Source organism: Stegostoma tigrinum, chromosome 9 (genome assembly GCF_030684315.1).
Source record: "Stegostoma tigrinum isolate sSteTig4 chromosome 9, sSteTig4.hap1, whole genome shotgun sequence".
NCBI lineage: Eukaryota > Metazoa > Chordata > Chondrichthyes > Orectolobiformes > Stegostomatidae > Stegostoma > Stegostoma tigrinum.
Window position 1 is genome coordinate 16691918 of NC_081362.1, and position 21575 is coordinate 16713492.

Sequence of the window (21575 nt, forward strand, 5' to 3'; positions counted from 1 at the left end):
ATCAGTCAAGTGATAGACTGCTTCAAGTGAATTTTCTGTGGGCTCTTTTCATTCAGTAGTACTACCCTTCTGTCTGAGTAAGAAAGTCCAAGTTCAAGTCTCACCTGCTCTAGATGCCTGACATTATATATCCAAATAGGTTAATTAAAGATAATTTTGGAGAAGTGAAGTCAGTGGCATAGTGGCATTGTTGCTGGACTAGCAATTTACAGGCCCAAGCTAAGGCTCTTGTAACAGGTGTTCAAATTCTATCATGGCAAATAGTGGAATCTAATTCCAAAAGCTAGTGTCTTTACGTCTGAGCTAGTCGATTTGGGTTCAAGTCCCAACTGCCATGAGGATCTGTATAACATGTCGGAACAAGGTGATCCCAAGCAATTTTTACAATGATGGTTTGGGGCAGCACGGTGGCTCATCACAATACCAGGGACCCAGGTTCAATTCCAGCCTCGGGCAACTACCTGTGTGGAGTTTGCACATTCTCCCTATGTCTCCATGGGTTTCCTCCGGGTGCTCCGGTTTCCTCCCACAGTGTAAAGATGTGCAGGCTAGGTGGATTGGCCATGCTAAATTGCCCATACTGTTCAGGGATGAATGGGTTATGGGGGATTGGTCTGGGTAGGCTGTTTCAAGGGGCGGTATGGACCTTTTGGGCGGAAGGGCCTGTTTCCGCACTGTAGGTAATTTAATCTAATCTAATAAAGCTGCTGTCTCATTTAAATCAGTATCCCATAGACATAATGCAAGACCCAATAATCCAAATGATTCTCAGACCTCTAAGTTACCATAAGCAGTGTGAGAAAGAACAATTTTAACATTACTCATCCACAAAGTAACTTGATCAAAGAACCCTTTCACACATTTTGCCTGTTTTACTTTGACTTTCCATTGAACTCAGTGAAAAGAGCGTAAAAGTGAGCAAGCCAATCTGATGATCCGTTCACCAAAGGACTGGATAGGTTAAATCTACCTATAGTCAGGTACAACATCTATTGTCATGCATTCTTTAACATTAAAACTGGTATGTATACATCTTTTTCAGTCATTTAGCAGTTTACATCGAAGAGAACTTGTATGTATATTTCACTTCAACACTTGGTTCTTTGCTGCTGCATCTGACAAGAGTTCAAAAACAATGTCTGAACTGAAAGCACCACAAGCCAAGTCAATACTAGCAACGATTTTAATCACGAATGAACACATACTTCACCAGTAACTAACATTGATAATTTTATAATTGAACACTAAAGGAGTATTTCACAGAAAAACATTTGTTTTCTGCAAGGCTAACACTCTGGTAGATTTATAAAGATTTTAAAGAATATTCCTAAAAACCTTGCCTCAAAATAATTAAATAAAAATCTTAGAATAGACCATAACTTGCTTAAGATCAGTATGTATTCTGTAAACAATAAAGAAACATGCTAACTGTTACAGAGCAGACCCATGATCAGCCAGACACACTTGCTGGTACATCATGCAGGTAGATTTGTAAGTGTCATTTTTGATAAGTACTGCTGAACTGAATGACGCCATAGCGCCCATTGGTCATCCATTCAGAATCAGAAACATCCAGTTGCTCACCTTGCCCTGGTTTTAAGCCAACCTGAATATCAGCTTTCAGTGTTCTCAAGCTACAAAGTGCTGTGGGATGAAACCCACGTAGGGCAGTGTCAAAAGAAACAGTATAGTTCCATTTTCTGTCTCCTGTTAGTTTCCTGTAGTTCAGGTCTCCCTTAAAAAAGATCAAATTTGACTTCTTTAGTTCAACATATAAATCATGTGCTGCAACAGACATGTCACAAAATTCATGAGGGGCGGTCCAGAAAAGGTGATCATGATAAATCCAAATTCCCTGCTTCAGATTCTTTTCCCACACCATACCACACCTGGACATCTGCATGTAGTCGGCTTCCTTCATCTTTTTTAGCACCCAATCAAAATCTTTCCTGGTTGTATCAGAAACAAACCAAGGTATGTTTTTGCCATGAAAGTGAATCATATCAGCCAGTCCAGAGGTTATAAGGAAATCTGCTAGTATCAAATCAGTCACCAGCTCAAATCCAGAATTGTCAAGAACAATATCTACGCGGGTACACGTTGCTTCTGAGGTTTTGTTTTTCTTATTATTAATGAGGAGTTCCCAAACACATTCAGAATCATCTACCAGGATGAAAGGCTTCAAAGATTCCAGAGTGGTTAAAGGATTGAATGACTGAGAGTTGTCCTGGCCAGCAGAAATGGAAAGGTCACATTTGTTTCCCCACAGTGCAACCTAGATTTACAAAACAAAATGGAATTAGCAATCAAGATTATCTTCACACAGTTGAAGAAATTAAAACGTTGACTGTGTCAAAACTGGATCCAGAAACCTTATTTCCCACATTAAGAAATGACTGCTTCCCACCTACATTAAACAAAGAGAAACTAATCAAGACATTCATTTTGAAATATTTCTTGATTTAATATTGTACAGTTTAAAAAAAGTGATTAGTCATTTGGTTGGAAAGAATCTGAGTGTCGATAAACAAGGATATTTTTTGCTGAAGCTTTTCATCTTGAACTTATCACGAGAATTCAAAAGAAATACCAGTCCAAAGGGAAAACAACATTTACACTGTACAAGGCAAGACTACTGATCAGTTGTCAAACAGATGCATTAGTAGAGGCAATGCATGGAGAATGCAGCAGTTAGATGATAACTGACAGTTAACTGCCAGGCCTTGCTTAAATTTTAAATTAGGAAGACAGTCATTGATTTGAAGAGGCAATAACCTCAGAAATTAACCACCATATGACTGTCACCTATTTTGATGAGCTGAAACAGGCATAATGTGTGTACATGTTCTCTCTGCCTACAAACAACAGAGCCTGCTTTATCAATACATGATTTCCTGACAAGTGCTCATTCTACCGCAGATAACTCTGAATGGTACAGATTTGAGCAGCGGATGAAGTTAGCAGTTTCGCACTGCTACCATGAAGTGGTATTTGTCACGGACAAGATGCTGCTATCAAGAAAAAAAGGTGTTGCACGAATGTGTAATGTGGTAATTTAGTTTCAATGCCAGTATGATACCAGTTTTGTAGGCCATATATTCCAAAAACTGGCAGATGATATCAAACCACCTGTCAACTTGGCTGTTGCAAAAGGCAAGTTACTGACCATACCCAACATATTTGGCTTGCAAAGCTCAATAGTGTCCTACATTAGTTATGATTCCACATTAGAATGCTGGAGTAAATGCTGTCCAGACTTTGCAAAAAATATACTGACAATCAATTTAGAATTGTATCAGAGATAATGGGATTCAATTCAACAAAATTAGGTGACAACTCTAGTTAATTTCTCAGGGTAATGCCTTCAATAATCAAAGTCAACCAGCCTGTTTTTTTTAATATTCATTTGTGGGTTATGGCCATCGCTGGCTGACCAGTATTTAGTGGCCATCCATAGTTGCCCTTGAAAAGGGTATGATGAGCTGCAGCCTTGAACCGTTGCAGTTCACTTGCTATAGGTTGACCCACAATGCCATTAGGGAGGGAATTCCAGGATTTTGACTAGCAACAGGGAAGGAATGCTGACATATTTCCAAGTCAGGATTGTGAGTGGCTTGGAAGGGAACTTGAAGGTGATGGTGTTCCCATGTGTCTGCTGCCCTTGTCCTTTGAGATGGAAATGGTTGTGGTTTTGGAAGGTGCTGTTTGAGGATCTTTGGTGAATTTCAGCAGTGCATCTTGTAAACAGTACACACTGCTACTGCACGTCGATGGTGGAGGGAGTGAATGTTTGTGGATGTGGTGCCAATCAAGCGGGCTGCTTTGTCCTGGATGGTGTCAAGCTTCTTAAGTGTTGTTGGAGTTGCACCCATCCAGGCAAATGGGGAGTACTCCATCCCACTCTTGATTTGTGCCTTGTGACAGACAGGTTCTGGGGAGTGTGGAAGTGAGTTACTCAACACAGTATTTCTAACCTCTGTCCTATTATTATAGCCACTGTGTTTATGTGGAAAGTCTAGCTGAGTTTCTGGTTTAAAATTTAATCAAAGCTTGGCACTTAACCTTTAGTCATCATCTAATTGCTTCATTCTCCATGAAAACACCTCACCAATCAGCGTCCAGAGTAAATGAATTAGTAACCACCTTTCAGAGTATTGTTGGCTTCTCTTTATACTGGTATTTCTTTCAAACTGTCCTGACAGTGTGGTTTAAAAATTTTCAATTGACTGTGTTTTTTTTAACAGAATTGATAGCAAGTAACAAAATCTGAATATTACAATAAGAAACAGTTAAACTTTATTTTTAACACTGCAGACTTATTACCATGACCACAAATCAGAATTTTGAGAATATTGATGTGTAAACTGTAAAAACTGCAAACAGCAACGCCACCCAGCTAAATATTTTCAAATAAAAAATTGCTACTACAGTTGGATTTTGGACAGCTTAAAAGTACACTGGTTGAAACCTTGCTTGTTCCCCTACAGATAACATTGCTCTTTGACACAAAAAGGCATTCCCTAGAAATATGTCTGATCTGTAGCTGGTGTGTTATATATGGCCAAATAGAAACTCGAGTAAATCAATACTTTTGGCTTTTTATTGATAATTTAGCAGTTTTTCTATTTGAATTTTCTTGGCCTGGTGATTTGAAAAGTGATGTGTTCTGTTCAGGAAATCGCAATTCAGAGTAACCAAATTCCACTTGCATCAGCAACTTGACATACACATAAATCAATGGTATCATTGAGTTAAACATCAAGGCTATACTAAATGCACTGAAACAGGCCAGAAAGTAAAACCTCCTCAGGGCATTTAATTATTTTGCTAAGTAACTGTGCAGCTTTGAATCCTGTTTGTAATTGTATGCTATTCATTCAGTTTCTTTTTAGAAAATAGACATATAAGTTAGTGATTTCAAATGAAATTCGAAGAATAAAGCATTTCTTGTTAAGTCTCCATGTAGTTCCCCAAATTACAAAACAAATATTAGCAGTGTGCATAAATAATTTACCTATTTTAAACAAACTGGGAGCTGGCAATTCTAAAAGAAAATCTTTTAAGCATTTTATTTGATACAGATTAGTGTAACCCATGCCTTTTTACACCAATGATTTTTAAGTTTTTCGATGTGCTTACAGCAGCCTTGGCAGACTTTGTAAGCTCAGATATAAGGACAGCTTCAAAGAAGAGTCATATTGGATTTCAAACATCAACTCTGCCTCTCTCTGCAAAGATGCTGCCAGATCTGCTGAGTTTCTCCAGCACTTTCTGTTTTTATTTCAGATCACCAGCATCAACAGTACATTATTTTTATTTACGTAAGACAAATGTAACTGATCCCCGATAACTAAGTAATCAACAATAGATTGACAAGCACATAATTTCTGCAAGTCTGCAAATTGATGGATATGGGTAGACTGAACCTTTATGAAGGATCATATGAAGATGGATATGTAGTGCCTCCCTTTACCTCAAGAAAACAACATGAATTATCTCAACGGACCGAAAATTTAAAAAGGCTGATCTGTGTGTAATTGGCTGTAGATAGAGTGTGCTTGTGAGGCATATGTGGTGCAGTGGTAGTATTCCTACCTCTGGTCCAGCAGGTCTAGCTCAAGCCCCACCTACCCCGGACATCTGTCATAACATTTTCAAACAAGTTGATTAAAATCATAAAACCAGAATTCATAAGAACTGAAGTAATCATTCAGTCCATCGTATCTTCTCTGCAATTCAACGAGATCATGGCTGATCTCATAATCCTCAACTCCATTTTCCTGCCTTTTCCCTTAAACTCTTGATTCCATTTACTGATTAAAATCTGTCTATCTCAACCCTGAGTATACCGAATGACTCAATATCAACAGCCTGAATTTCAAATTCACTCATCTGAGATGAAAAAAGTTCTTCCTCATCTCTGTGTTAAACATGTGACTCCTTATTCTGAGGTTATGCTGCCTAGTCCTACACTCTCCAAGAAGGAGATACAACCTTTTTGTACCTACCCTGCTGAGTCCCCGAAGAATCTTGTATGTTCAAATAAGGTTGCCTCTCATACATCTAAATTCCAATTAATACAGGCCCAAACTACTCAAGCCTTCCTCCTAAAACAGTCCCTCCACACCTGATATCAGCCTGACGAGCCTGCTCTGGACTGCTTCCAAAACCAGCAGATCTTTCTTCAGATAAGGGGCCCAAAACTGTTCAATGTATTCCAGCTGTGGTCTAACTTGTGCCTTGTATGATTCTGGAAAAACCTACCTACTCCATTCTCTTTGAAATAAAGGCCAACATTCCATTTGCCTTCCCTATTATTCTAATGAATCTGGAAAATAGCGTTTTGTGATTCATGGATGAGGACTCCCAAATCCCTCTCTTTCATAGCTTTCTGCAGTCTTTCTCGGTTTAAATAGTATTCAATTCCTCTATTCTTGCTGCCAAAGTGCATAACCTCACCTTTTCCTACATTGTATTCCATCTGCCAAATTCTTGCCCATTCACTTTACCTCTCTATATCCCTCTGTATGCTCTTTGTGCCATCCTCACAACTTACCTTTCTATCTATTTTGTCATTTGCAAACATGGCTATAATATATTCACTTTCTGCATCTAAGTAATTAACATATATTGTAAATAATTGGAGATGCATCAATCCCTGTGGCATTCCACTCATTGCAGGTTGCCATCCTGAAAATGTCCCCTTATTCCAACTCTCTGTCTTCCATTTGTTAACCAATCCCCTATCCACACTAATCTACTAGCTCCAGCACCATGGGCTCTTATTTTATTTAGTAGCCCAACGTGTAGTACCTTATCAAATGTCTTCTGGAAATCCACTATATTACATTACTGCTTCCCCTTTACCTATTCTGCTTTTTAACTCCCCAAGAATTCTAGGAAAATAACTAACTACAAAGTTTACAGATCTTGCTGGTTGCTCCTTTTGATCTACAATAATATTAATATTATTACACTGAGACATTAATATCATGCCTATCCTTGAAAAGTTACCTCTGAAGATACAACTGCTTTTTACATCTCTTTGTGACATTTGCATTGCTCCAACAGTATTGCAGACACACTGTTAATGAGGTCTTGTTTAGATTAACACATAGTGAAATAAAACTCAGAAGCTAACATTAGCTATATCTTTTACTTTGAAACCATACTGAATAAAAGCCAGGAATTACTCAAACTTCTTTCTTTAACAAGCTTTGCATTGCAGTTTTTTGTATGATACCAAGTATCATCACCAAGCTCAAAAACCCCAAGTGAATCATGAGCCAATTATTATAAAGTAATAACTGATATTGGGACTTCTTCGCAGCTATACTCAATATTAATAGTATCTACACAAGTATAAATCAATACACTGTTTACTTAGGTAAGACCTACCTGCATGAGCAGAAAAAGCTCAGTTTTGAGTTGAGTATCCTTAAAGTGTTCTATTTTCTTATTAATTTCCAGAAAGTAGGTACAAAGAGCAATGATAGCTTGCTGTGACCCTGAGAAACTTTGGGTCTTTGCTTCATTAAATACATCAAAATCACACATGGGAGGACTGCAACGCACAAAAGAGAAAACTAAATTAAGTTACAGACTTTACAGCTGAAAGTTCAACATTTCTTGCTATTTAACCTCATCAATTCTAGTTGATCTCTTGTAAAATTGTTCAGACAAAAATAAATGATTATATTTATTTACATACATGTTAACAAAGAAAAACATCTCAGGTGTTTCACAATGAGATAAAATAATGCTTTTATATGGCAACGTATTACATCCGTAGCCAAGGAATCATGGGGTCACAATTTTGAATTTACAAATGCCACAAAACTTTTATGTTTGGTTTAGAGAAAGGGACATTTGTTTCCTGAGTATAGAGACTGACTAATGCATTGATAATGAATGAAATTTAGTTAATGGGGAAAAAAAAGTGATGTATTTCAGTACAAAGAACACACTCTCAATGGTAAAACGTCAGGAGGAGCAGAGCAATTTAGGGTTATAGATACGCAAATACTTAAAAATAGGAGAACAAACTGATAAATATGTAAAGACACCGTGCAAATGCAATTTCTACCCTTCAAATGCAACTTCTATCCTCGGTTTATTTTATAGACATAATTTCTTTCAATGTTTAAATTTACTTTTAATGCATCACTTTACTCACTTGAGTTGTAGTGATTCCTGAATCCTACGGTACATGTAACATTCCATGTACAACCAGGGTGATTTAAACCAGCTGGGGCATTCATCATTATCCAGTCTAGCTTGTTGCTGTTCTAGGTATTCATTCCACAAGTCAACATCAGGTAATCCATCTGTAAGTGGTAGTGCTGGCTTGTCAGTTTGCACCTCATTTCGTAACTTAGCCAACAGATAGATAGCTCTCTTTTCTGCCTCAACACCTTCCTAGAAAAATACACAGCATCATCTTAGATACATTTAGGCAAAATTATCATAAACTAATGTTATTCTTTATGCAACATATGACAAAATACAAATCGAACATTTTGTTATGTAATTTTTATACTTTAAAACAATTTATACATATCGTTCCCGTTTCTCACAAAACTTGATGATCTGACACACAAATAAGCTGATAAATTATGACACTATTTGGGCAATTTTGTTTTTGATAATTCATTACAAGTGAATCACAAAGTAAGAAAATAATATTCTGTGCTTGTAGATTTTGGTCAAAGAGCATCCCAATTTAACCTCAGCATCCTCTTCACTCCCAACAATCTTCAATACTCTTTGCTAATTCACCTAATTTTTTTAGTGCTACATTAATGTTCATTTAATATGCATTGTAATTGCTCTGTTTCATTGGCTGCACAGTGAGTTGAAGGCTGTGGAGGCAGACAGGAAAGTGGAGTCAATCAGATAGCCATTATTTTATTGAATGGCAGAGGAGCTCGGTGGGCCAAGTGGTCTACTCTTGTTCTATTTCTTCTGCTCTAATGATCAGAGATTTCTTGACATTAGAGGACAAGAAAGAGATCGCTGTACTTAAATCTCTTTATTCTATTAAGAATAAAGAATTAGAAAATTGGAGCACCACTCCAAGAATTGAGTAAAAACAAAATATAGGCTGGCCCTCTAGTGCTGCACTCTGAGGCGCTATCTAGCAGATGAACCAACATTAAGCTAACAGCCCGTTTGCTTAGTCAGGCAAGTTTAAAAGATCCCATGGAACTATTTGAAGAACTGTAGGATATGTTAGCTAACATTCACAAACATAACGTAGACTCTCAATCCGTTCTTTCATTTAAGTACAGCACGGTATATTGACATCACAACACCATTAGCTATATTCTCTCATTATTACGTAACAAAAATCCAATAATGTCATTCTTTAAAATTTCAATTGATCAAGCACACATATCTTGGAGAATCAAATTCTACATTTTCACTTTGCTCTAAACAAAAATAAATACACCTGATTTCACTCCCAGATGGCCTAGCTGGAGTTCTGAAATAATAACCCTGTTTGAGATTCCTTCAACACTGGAAATATTTTATTTGTATTGACTCTATCTAGTCACCCAATAAAGTTCAATTATCTTTTAAGTTCACCACTAAACTTTCTAAACTCTAGCCAAAGTAGATCTATGCAACCTATTAACTGAATTTAACATTTTAAACTTGGTACCAAGTTTGGTATCAAAGAATAAAAGATTTAGTAAATGCAGTATGTGAGAAACAGGAGGCTGTCCACTTTGGTAGGATGACTGGAATGCAGAATAGTACTAATGTTTTACCCAGTTTTAACCAATTTTAACCAGTCAGCTCGGCGAACCAACAAACAACTCCAGAATAGTTATGAAAAGTCGAAGAAATTGCACAATGCTGCAGTACAAAGCAATGTTAGTACTGTATTCCGAATCACAAAAGGTAGCATGTGAGTGGATCAAGTAGTTTGGAAGGCAATTGGAACACTGGCCTGTTTGCAAAAGGAAATCAGGTACGAAAGAAGGGAAGTGTTGTTACACCTATACAGGACTTTAATGTGACTGCATTTGGAGTGCAGAGTTATAGGATCATACAGTACAGAACAGGACCTTCGGCCCATCAAGTCTGTACCAGCAAAACTAAACTATTATCTACATTAGTCCCACTTACCACACCCTGAAACATTAACTCTGATTTACTATTTGCAGATGCTGCCAGACCTGCTGTGCTTTTCCAGCAACTTCTGTTTTAGTTCCTGTCCATAAGTGTGTACAGTTTTGGTTTAATTCCTTAAGTAAAGATATAATTGTATTAGAAGCAATTGAAAGAAGATTCATTCAACTAATTTCTGGGAATGAAGGGAAAAACGAAGAGAAAGTTGTGCAGATCGGGCCTATACCCACCAAAATGTATTAGAATAAGAGGTGATCTTATCGAAACATGTAAGGTTCTGTGGGGATTCACAAGGTGGATACTAAGAGGATGTTTCCTTTCATAGGGGAGTATAGGACACAGCTTAAAAATGAGGGGTTTCCCGTTTAAGATGAATAAGAAGAATCTTTTTCTCTCAGTGTTGGTCCGTGAAATTCTCTCCCCAGAAAGCAATGAGGCTGGATCATTAAATATATTCAACACTGAGTTAGATGGATATTCTCACATTCTTGCGTGTTTACTCTGGTGAATTTGCACTGTACCACCTTCAAGGCCATTACATCTTTCCTGAGGTTTGATGTTCAAAATTGAATGTTTTCTTCCAAATGCAATCTGACCATGGTTGCATGCAATTGAAGCATCACTCCCTCCTTCTTCTGAATTCTGGCCCCCTTGAAATAAAGTCAGTGGGCCACTTTTTCCGAGGAGTAGCAATCTCACTCTGATTATCACTGTGATTCCGCAAAAGGAGATCCACATCTCCAAGAAGAGGTTCCACTCAGGAGGTTCCTCAGAAATGCAGTCTTATTTCTATTTGGATCAGGACCAGTAGCAAGGAGGCTGAGTTGGGTCTAACAGGGGAGGCTTTGGTCCCAGGGGTATACATAAACGCCTAAACGCCTTGGAAGTTCCTAGTAGTCCACCATAATCAAAATATTGTATTTTTTTCCCCAGATCAAAAATGGACGATCTCATACTTCTCCTCATTGAACTGGAATTATAATTGCTTTGTCTCCTCAGGTAATCTTCCTCCTTCATTTGTTACCTCCTCCTGCCAAACACAACTCATTGTGTCCCCAAATTTAAATGTCACCTATCAATTTGGATGAATAACTCTCTATTCCTTCATCCAACCCAAAAGTATGTTGAACTGCTAAGGCACTTCAGATATCATTGTTCCATTCCACCCAAAAGAGTAAGAACTGTGTATCCTTACTTTGTCTCCTACCTGAAGACAGATTCATCTCAAAATCAAAACATTACAGTTCAGTCAGATAGTTCTTGTTTTGTTTTTTCACAATGTGGTGAGAATTGGAGCTCACTGTCACATGGAGTGGCTGAAGCAAACAGGATTGATGTTTTTAAAAGTGGGATTTACTGTATACATGAGGAAAAAGGGAATATAATAGCTATTAGGGTAAGATGAAAGCGGCAATTAGGCTAATGTGGAATATAATCAACCTGGGGAGAACAGCATGTCATTTAAATTATGTATTCTTAATCTGATATCTGTAGAATCTTGTGTATGGGAAGCCAGCCATAGCCTATTAATTCCAAATAATAGAATCTGTCAGTTTACCTAAAGCTTTGATCCAAGTCTTTGCAGAATAACTTTAACAAAAGAAAACAAGCAGATGGAGTAGCAAATGAAAGTTACCGATCAGAAATAAAACAATACTCTAGCCTTACAATGCTGAGAACAATATCCTCCTTTAATATTTTAATATTGAAATTTACACCTGCTTTACTTATTTATGTTAGGTACATTACTAAGTCCCACTGTCAAAACTTAGCAAAATTTACCAAGCTCATCTGAAAACTTTTCAATTTCAAAAAGTTATCATGGAATCATGCAGCACAAAAGGAAGATATTTGGCTTAATGTGTCTGCACCAATTCTTTGAAAGCACTATCCAGTTAGTCCCAAGCCACTGCTCATTTCTCACAGCAAACTATATTTTTCCTTTAAGTATGCACAGTATACAATTCCCCTTCAAAACTTACTATTAAATCTGTTTCCACCATCTTTTCCAGCAAATCATTCCAGACCATAAGACATGGCATACTGCTTTAAAAATTTAAATCCCTCTGCTGGATTTCTAGCAAATTACCTTAAAAGTATGTCTTCTGGTTACTGACACGTGCAATTAGAAATGATTTATCTCTTTATAATCTATTAAAGCCTCTCAATTTTGAACACCTTTATTAATTCCTCTGTTAAATGTCTCAGACCTGCATCCTCCCTTTCCTCTTCACTGCGCTGGGCTGAGATCAATCCAAGTTTCTTTTGTCTCTTCACGTAACTGAAGTCTCACAGTCTTTCTATTAAAACTCCTCTGCACTCCAACGTTATTTTTGAACAAGTTAGTAAAGTTACATTTCTGTAACAGTCAATCTCCACTCACTTGTCCATGTTTCTCAAAAAAGGTATCCATGTGTCGATGTACTGAATCAATAGCTTTAGTCAGTATCCGTGGCAGTCTGTCTCTAATAGTTAAGTATGCAAATGACCTACAACAAAGAAATACTGTACATCAGGAAGGTTATATGGCTACAGGATGCAATAAGTTAGTACAGATTTTTCAGTACAATGTCAGGATCATGGAAGATTCTTTTGGCATAACTGGCTGATCACCCAAATAACCAAAATATTACTTCTCTGGCATATCAAGAAAAACCTTGAAATAACAGGAAAGCACTATAATAGGAAACCGCAAATATGGCATAAAATCAATACTGTATTTTGTTGCAATTGAACCAGGCTTCTGTGCAGCAGGGAACACTTACAATGTACAAGCTAAGATCGGCTGAGTTGCAAAAATGAACCCACTGAACAAACTTTGATATTGTAGATTTCTCTTTACTATATATGAAATTACATGGACCACTGGGACCTGCATTCAAATTCAACCTTGACAGGTATAAGTTTTTCTCTGCCTGCTGATTGTGTGGGCCTTTTGTAAAATAAATTTGTCCAACTTTGCTAAACAACCTCAGATTCAGCAACAACAGAGAACGCACTTTGAAAGGCCATGGGATGACAGGTGTGGAAAATAGTGCAGTAGGCATGTTAGGCAAATCAATCTTTCAGATCAAACATGAACCTACCTTCTAACATTTACCCTCTCCTGTGGAAATAGAAGAACCCCTTACATGATTTGAAGAGCAAGGGAGACCTGATACACCAACACGATTAAAACAGATTATCTTTTCGTTTTCACATCGTCTTTATTGGGGCTTTGCTGTTTATAAGTTGGCTGCTTTTCCAACAACAGGCTACACTTAAAAATTTACTTGAACTACTATAAAACACTTTGGGGTGTCAGGGACGAGTAAGAGGCACTGCAGAAGTGCACGTCTTTATTCCAACAACTGTAGATGCACAAAGGTTTAATCTTTGTTATTAATGTTATGTATTTATCTCAATTCCTGGGTCACAGCTTAAGCACATTGCAGAGATGATTCCCTGAAAATATAGCCACAGTGGAGTGGAGTGAAGTGAAATGGTCAATGAATCTTGCTTTTATTGGAATTCCAGTTTCTCTCAGATGGTGCCATTCTTGCCTCAGAAGCAAGAAGCTAGAACGTGGAAGTTTTCCCCACTCTAGAATCTGAGCTTTAGCTGGATACACATTAGTGCCAAGGAAACACTGCTTTGTTAACAGTGTCATCAAGATGCTAAAGTGAGACCCAAGTTCAACTAGAAAAAAGTTGTTCTATAGTTTCTCTGGAAATAGCAGTGTTTTCCCTGTTCACGGGTAAACACTTTTCTCCAAATCAACACCACCAAAAATGAATTAATTACATCACAAAATCCCTGCAGTGCAAAAAGAGGCCACTTGGCCCATCCAGACCAACCACACATTTACTATGGCAAATCTGCCTAGCCTGTACATTCCTGGAAACTGCAGGGTAATTTAGCATGGCCAATGCACCTAACTTGTACGTCATGAGACTGTGGGAGGAAACCATGGCATCTGGTGGAAGCCCACACAGACTCAGGAAAAACATGCAAAACTCCACACAGACAGTCACAGAGTCATACAGCACACAAACTTTGCTGCAACTCATCCACGCTGACCAGGTATCCCAAACGTAACTAGTCTCATTCGCTACGTTTGGCGCATACCCGGCTAAAACTTTTCTATTTGTGTACCTGTCCAAACGTATTTAAAATATTGTAACTGTATTCACCTCTACCATCTCCTCTGGCAGCTCATTCCACAGACACACCACCTTCTGTGTGAAAAAGTTGCCCCTCGGGTCCTTTTCACATTTTTCTCACTTCTCACCTCTCACCTTAAACCTATGCCCCCTAGTTTTTTTACCTTTGGAAAAAGACTTTGGCTATTCACCTTATCTATGCCCTTCATGGTTTATAAGCCTCTATAAACCTCAGCCTCTGATGCTCCAGGGAAAAAAAGTTCCAGCTATCCTTATAATTCAGACCGTCCAATCATGCAACAAGCTTGTAAATTTTTTCTTCACCCTTTCTACTTTAACAACATCCTTCCTATAGCAAAGGCTGGAACTGAACCCCAGTCCCTGGCACAGTGATGCAGCAGCACTAACCACTGAGCCACTGTGCCATCCAATTTGTTCAACTGTTTCATTAATACCGCAAGATTTTTGTGTGGCTATAAGAACATTAATATGCTCTCACCGAAATTCATTACAAAGTCACTTCTAACTTTAACAACTGTGAAATCTCATCAAATATTTTACTTAAGAAACAAAATCAGATAGGGATAACTAGTTTAAGTATTTTGTTCTCCTTGGTGACTAATAGAACTGTGCCGGAAGTTTTGTTATCTCTAGACCTGACTATTCTGAGCACTCTTGGCTGGCCTCCCACTTTCTACCTTCCAGAAACTTGAAATCAAGCAAAATTCTGCTGCCTGTCCTCAATCACAACAAGTTCCATTTACTCATCACCATTATACTCACTGACCTATACTGAGGCCTACTGACAAATCATCTGGATTTTAAAATTCTCATTTTTCAACTTGGAATCCTTCCATGACTTTTCCCCTCCCTATCTCTGTAATATCCTAACGTCATACAAGCCTCCAAAACATATACTCTCCAATTTTGGTCTCTTGCATCCCTGATTTAGTGTCTGTGTTTTCAGAGAAGTCCTTAAACAACATAATTCCATCTCTTAACTTCTATATCTCCATTTCCTCCTTTGGGACTTTTCTTGAAACCTAACTCTTTAACCAAGTCAACTGACATAATATCTCTTCATGTGGGTGAGTTGTAAATTTTGTTCTGTAACATTTCTGTGCTTTGGGATATCTTCCTATTTTGAGCATGATATAAATACAAGTAGTTCATGTTGTTGGAGATTTTTTTCTCTCATGTTGGATATATTTTCCAGTAAGCAATACTAAATTTACATGATATCTACACGTAACCCTAAAGAAAGATTTTAATTCAGAAAGCAAAATGCAATTTTCATTGGTGTTTCCCACGGCAATATTACACCTTTCAAACGAAAGAACCCTTGTGAAATCATGGGTTTCCAAACTTTTTACTTTTTGAACTTTCAAGGTATCACTAATAAGACATGTAAAAATTCCAAGAGTGAAGGATTATGTAAAAGTTAGAGTACATTTGGACACAGTCAATGGGCGGAGAATACTGCCTCGATGCCTCTGTCTTTTTGTTTGGAAAATGATGGCAATGTATTTCTGAAATTATTTTAAGATTTCAAAATGAGACTGATGAAATTTTGCCAGTTCTTTATTTTTGTCCTCTTTATACCCACACTGAAAGAATAATTATTCAAAGTACAGACTTGGGACAGGTTGCCAATAAACATTTACATTTGCAAAATGGCCAATGTGGAAAAGTGAGAAAATACATGGTGCTGACTAAACTCCATCTTGCTGAAAACAGATGGTTGGATCAACAGTGTGGGAACATAACCCCAGAGAGTATATCAGTTGAAAGGTCATCCATTTTCTCAGTAATGAAACGCAGTAAGCCAGGTCAGCATTACCACCCTTAATGATAAACATTTTTCAAGAATTTAACCTTCAGATCTATTTTACCTTGAATGTAATTGTTTCCCTTCTGTTATTTGTTTAATTTCCTTGTTTTTTTTTAAGAGGGGAAAGTTGCTTTAATGTAGTTGGCAGCAACATCAATGTTTGCAATTTTAATAAGCTCCCAAAAAATACAACTTGGTTCTAATAATTTAAAAACCAATATCAGCATTTTTATCATACAGTAGCTACTATTTCAAAGTTGTTTGAGTATCTGGGAAGAAATCTGAAAAGTACATTCTCAATGACCTATAACTTAACATCATAGCGCAAGAATCATGTGGTATAAACAGAATCACTTTTGAGTTTGACCAAGAAATGAGAGTGAAATTAAATAACAGTCACAAAAGTAGGGATCATAAGTTACAAAATTAAATACTGCATATTCTTAAATGTCAATCATTAATCTTTGACTTTTATAAGCAAAGGCATGTCAGGTGAAATAATTAGGTATGGTGAGACTTATCCATGATAAGGGCAGTGTCTGAGTTGATACTGGTGTCAGTGGGTAAGTTTCAAATCCACTATAGACTAATGCAAAATCTAACATCTCTTGTGTGAATACCATTAAGAAACAATGTATTATAAAATACTCTAATTGATAGATAAAAAGGAACAAAATCTGAGAGAACAACAGAGTGTTTCAAGGCCAGAGGAATCATGGTGTGAAGCTTCACTGAATTGCATGATTTCAGCTACAAACTTCAAATATAAAATTAATGATATCTCAGCTGAGCAGTCTGAGAAATTTAAACATTGTTGAAATTCCACTATATCCACCCTCCAGTTTGCAATATTCTAGGATGGCATTTCCCATTAATTAGAGTAGCATTCAAGAAATCCTTCATTCGTTTATTTTCACATATACATACAGTAAAATCATGATGAGTCAAATTGGATAACCCAAAACTCTGGATCTACTGAAGTCATCAGCCAGTCCCACCAGCCTAACAGCATAGCAAACAGAATGGTGTCAGTGAAAAGACAAAATTCTGAACTGGTCATTTTGGATTAGACAAGCTTGTCATCTCACCATGCCAACCAATCAGAGCAAAGTTAGGCCAGACTAGAGTGAGACATCATGCAGCTCTGGGCCAGCCATCATTTGAAATCAAGACCTCTCTGTAAAGGAACATGCAAAGCCTGCAAATTTGGCTAGACCTACAACGAAGTTTAAAGCGTTATCAAAGAGAAAGTCGAGTAGAGAAAGCAAGTGGAATACCGTGATGCAAAATGAAAAATTGTCATTGCTGAGTGGAAAATTCAAGCACTGAGTTAGTCAATGACTCTGAAACAGAAGACAAACAATTTGAAGCGGTTTGACAAGCAGGCATTCTCTCCAGCAAGGAAGGATGAGAAGTGGCTGCCTATTGCAATGTTGAGTAAGTTTTGATAATGTGGTTCAAGACAAGCTGGGAACATTCCCATCTCCAGCCCAATCCTGCAGGAAAACTGAATCTCACTGGCCAAGAAGGTGGGCCATAACAAGTCCACATGCAACTATGATGGCTGGACCAGTTCAAAGCAAGGCATAGCGTTGTCTTCCGTACGATAAGCAGTGAGGGTGCAATAGTTATGGCAGCAATGACAGGTGACTGGCTCCAAAATAAACTCAGATATAATGGGAACAGATGCTGGAGAATCCAAGATAACAAAGCGTGGAGCTGGATGAACACAGCAGGCCAAGCAGCATCTCAGGAGCACAAAGGCTGACGTTTTGGGCCTAGACCCTTCATCTGATGAAGGGGCTAGGCCCGAAACGTCAGCTTTCGCGCTCCTGAGATGCTGCTTGGCCTGCTGTGTTCATCCAGCTCCACGCTTTGTTATCCAAAATAATCTCATTCCTGTTCTGAACAAGAATGTGCCAAGAATCATGTTAACACAGGTAAACAGATTGCTTTTTGATGTTTAAAGATTAATTGATAGGAAGTGCAGCAAGTTATGTGTCACTACAATGGTCTGTGCCCAATAGGGATGGCACCAAAAAGCTACCACTTCTTGCAGTAGGAAAGTAAAAGAAGCCATTTTGCTTTACATATATCAAGTCGTCAACCACACAAAAACTGTCTCAATGACTCTCGGCATTTTTAAAGCATGAATCAGGAAAGTACACAAAATATTTTAATTGAAGTATGATTATCATCATCCAGATAACTGTCTCTTACACTCTGACAACACTGGACCATCAAGCTGATATTCTTTTCTCCCAGCACTAAACAAAGCTCTTGCCAATGAATCAGGAGGGAATAGGCAGCTGATCTCTCAGGTTACCTCGGCCATCAAAAAGCAGACTTTTAACACAACTCCCAAAAACTGTCTTTGACTTTTACAAGGTCAGGCCATTCTAAACTGCAAAAAATTTAAAAGGTATTTTTCACATATTTACTGCAATTTCATTTAAGATTTTTTTTCAACATAGAACACATTTGTAGACAAATTGGATTACTTAGGGGCAAATTTGTGGTCAGATCCCCTAGCATTTGAGTTATTGTGATTTTACTGTAGCACAATCTGTAATGAAATACTTTCCTGCATTACAAAAAATACAACACCCAAGTGTCATGTTTTATCTCTTGCAAGCCCATTTTGAAAGAAAATCCTGTTCAACAGTAAGTCATTCGTCTTAGCTGAATAAAATAAATTCTCATAGATTTAATTTTCCCAAAGGATATTGTGATTCATAGAATTTACTTTCCAATCCAACATCTGTGTGTCTGTCAACTCTGAAATTCATTTAATCTAAGGATATATTCTGATACTGAAAAGAGAGCAAAACATTCAAATCAACATGCGGTGAAGCCTCAAGGCAATGACACTTTCTTATGAACTCAATAATATTAATACTTCTAATTATCATGGGGAGGTACTTTTGCTGTCTTATTGAAGAAGAGCATGATTAGTACTGGTGTAAATCTAATATTACTCATCATTTTATCAGTCCTGACTTGGATGTTGCCAAGGTCTTTTTGAATGCAGGTTTGAACTGTTTCATTAGCTGAAGAATGGGGAATGATATTGCGTGTTGTGCAATGATCAGGAAGCAACCTCACTTCAGAGCTTACAATGAAGGGAAAGGTCATTGTTGAAGCAGTTGGGCCTAGGATGTTGCCTTGGGCAACTCCTGCAGTAATGTTCTGAGGCTTAGATGGTGGACTTCCAATGACAATAACCATTTCCCAGCTAGTAGGCATTTTCCCCGTTACCACATTTGATGAAAAAACGTCTTGTTATTTTGTGAGATAAAGGATGTGAACCAGACAATGAGATCTGGATTTGAGTGGTTATGATGCAATTCAAACTGAACACCAGCTAGCAGTTTGTAAATGAGATGCTCTGTTGATGAATCCTTTAACCACATTGCTAATGAGATGGAAATTTACCTGATGGAATGTGCCTGACGTGAAAGGACAACTTTCCACATTGTTCAGTAGATGTAGCTCTTTTTAAACATCTTACTTGTAGTTGTGACTGTGGGGACCACAGGTGGAAGTGGAGATGGATCATCCACACAACAATCCTGACTAAAGATAGTTACAAACGCTTCAGCTCATTTTTGTATTCAGTTGTGCTGTACTGTTATTAATGAAGAATGGTAATGCCAATAAACCTGTTAATGATGTCAACACTTTTAATTTGTGACAGGATTGCAGAGTTTAAGCTGGTCCATTCCTTATGTGGTCATTTAGCCAAAAGTGGTACATTACTGTCACTGCTTAGAATGCTATAATTCTATGTTGTAGTATCACCAGTTTGGCACAAAATCATGTGCATGTCTATATTCCTCTTTGAATCAGGCATGGTCACCTAGCATGACGGTGATACAGAAGTGAATAATGAGTCAGTCTGTGAAGCTAAAAATGAAGTTGCACGCATCTTTGCTGCTGCTGATAGTCTACAGCTCTTCAAGGTTGCCCAGTTTTGGGCTACTGGATCTTTAGAATCATAGAGATGTACAGCATGGAAACAGTCACTTCGGTCCAACTGGTCTATGCTGACCAGATATCCTAAATTAATCTAGCTCCATTTGCCAGTATTTGGCCCATATCCCCTAAATCCTTCCTATTCATGTACGCAACCAGATGCCTTTTGAATGTTGTAATTGTACCAACCGCCACCACTTCCTCTGGCAGCTCATTCCATGCGTGCACCACCTTCTGCGTAAAAATGTTGTCCCTTTGATCCCTTTTTAAATCTTTTCCTTCTCACCTTAAACCAATGTCCTCTAGTTTTGCACTCCCCTGCCATGGGGAAAAGACTTTGATTATTTACCTTTTCCAAGCCCCTCATGATTTTTTTTGTCTTTATATAGTCAGGACTGCTGATTGCACCTTATGAAATAATGGATGTTACCCTCGGTCTGGCACTTGCGTCCACAATGCTACATGGAACAATTTGGCTGGAAAACACTTTGGACAGAACTTTTTCTCTCTCTCTATCAGAAGATTGTCAGTTTATGGCATTCTCTTCCTCAAAGTTGTGAAGGCTGTATCATTATATTTATTCAGGTCAGAGTTGGACTTTGGATAGACAAGAAAGTCCAGGGTTACTGAAGGAGACCCACTGCAAAATGCAGTTGAAATCAGTCCTGCAAGCTCACTGCAAAATGCAGTTGAAATCAATACAGCAGGCTCGAATGGCCTAAACCTGCTCTTAAAATCCTATGTTTCCATCGCAGCAACCTGAGGTCATCAAAGGCACTACATCAATGGAAAGCACTTTCCTCATAAAGTAATCCAGTTTGAGCAATCAAAGATGCCAAATTCTGTCAGGGCAATTTTTAAAAAGTATCTCGCATGTCTGGTTTGGAGGTTTTTAGTGCTAGTGGACGTGAATACTTTACTCCCTCAGAGATAAGAAAAAAACAGGAAGCAGACTGCGTGAGTCCGCCCGAGGCTCTCTCCTTCATCCTAGACCATACAGAATTTGAATTTAGACTGATTTCCGAATAAAACCCTTTCTTGTGCAATCTCAATCCCAGGGACACTGGAAGCCCGGTGCAAAGTCGCCGGCCGAGGTCTAACCCCCAGAGGGAGGAGAGGCGATGGATTTGTGAACTTTCCAGAGTACTTTTTGTTTTCGTCTTTGTATTAACTGTGAAAGTCGCTGGTTTAGATTACAGTACTATGTGATATGTTAATATACTCGTCTATCAGAAGAGCACGGCGGGTCGCTTTCTGATGGTGTGTCAGCTGAGTACTCGGTGGATGAACGTAACGGAGGGAGGATGGGGTCAACGACGCGCGTACAATCCCCTTTCTCTTTGGTTTTTTTTGTTGAAAAGAATTACAGACCCGGTGTACTTCGCCGAAAGCGAGTCCGGCACACCTTCCCCCGTCAAGGTCTTCGGCCTTGCCGCCATCTTGTCCCACTGCGTCGGGAGGGGGAGGGGGCTAGAAACAGGAAGTGACGC

The 21575-nt window shown here is 38.2% G+C and overlaps 1 protein-coding gene across 2 annotated transcripts; it reads right to left on the reverse strand.

Annotated features, from left to right (window-relative positions):
- Positions 1–1165: 1165 nt before the first annotated feature.
- Positions 1166–21554, reverse strand: armt1 (acidic residue methyltransferase 1). 2 transcript variants are annotated; one of them, XM_048536683.2, is made up of 5 exons: positions 21457–21542; positions 12521–12626; positions 8177–8418; positions 7399–7564; positions 1166–2275 (listed from the first exon to the last, which is right to left on the reverse strand). In XM_048536683.2, the coding sequence occupies exons 1-5, from the start codon at positions 21522–21524 to the stop codon at positions 1499–1501; spliced, it is 1359 nt and encodes a 452-aa protein (XP_048392640.2). In that variant the 5' UTR covers positions 21525–21542; the 3' UTR covers positions 1166–1498. The 2 variants fall into 2 exon arrangements, with proteins under 2 accessions (XP_048392640.2, XP_048392641.2); XM_048536684.2 differs by lacking the exon at positions 12521–12626 and having other exon boundaries at positions 21457–21554.
- Between the last annotated feature and the right edge of the window lie 21 nt (positions 21555–21575).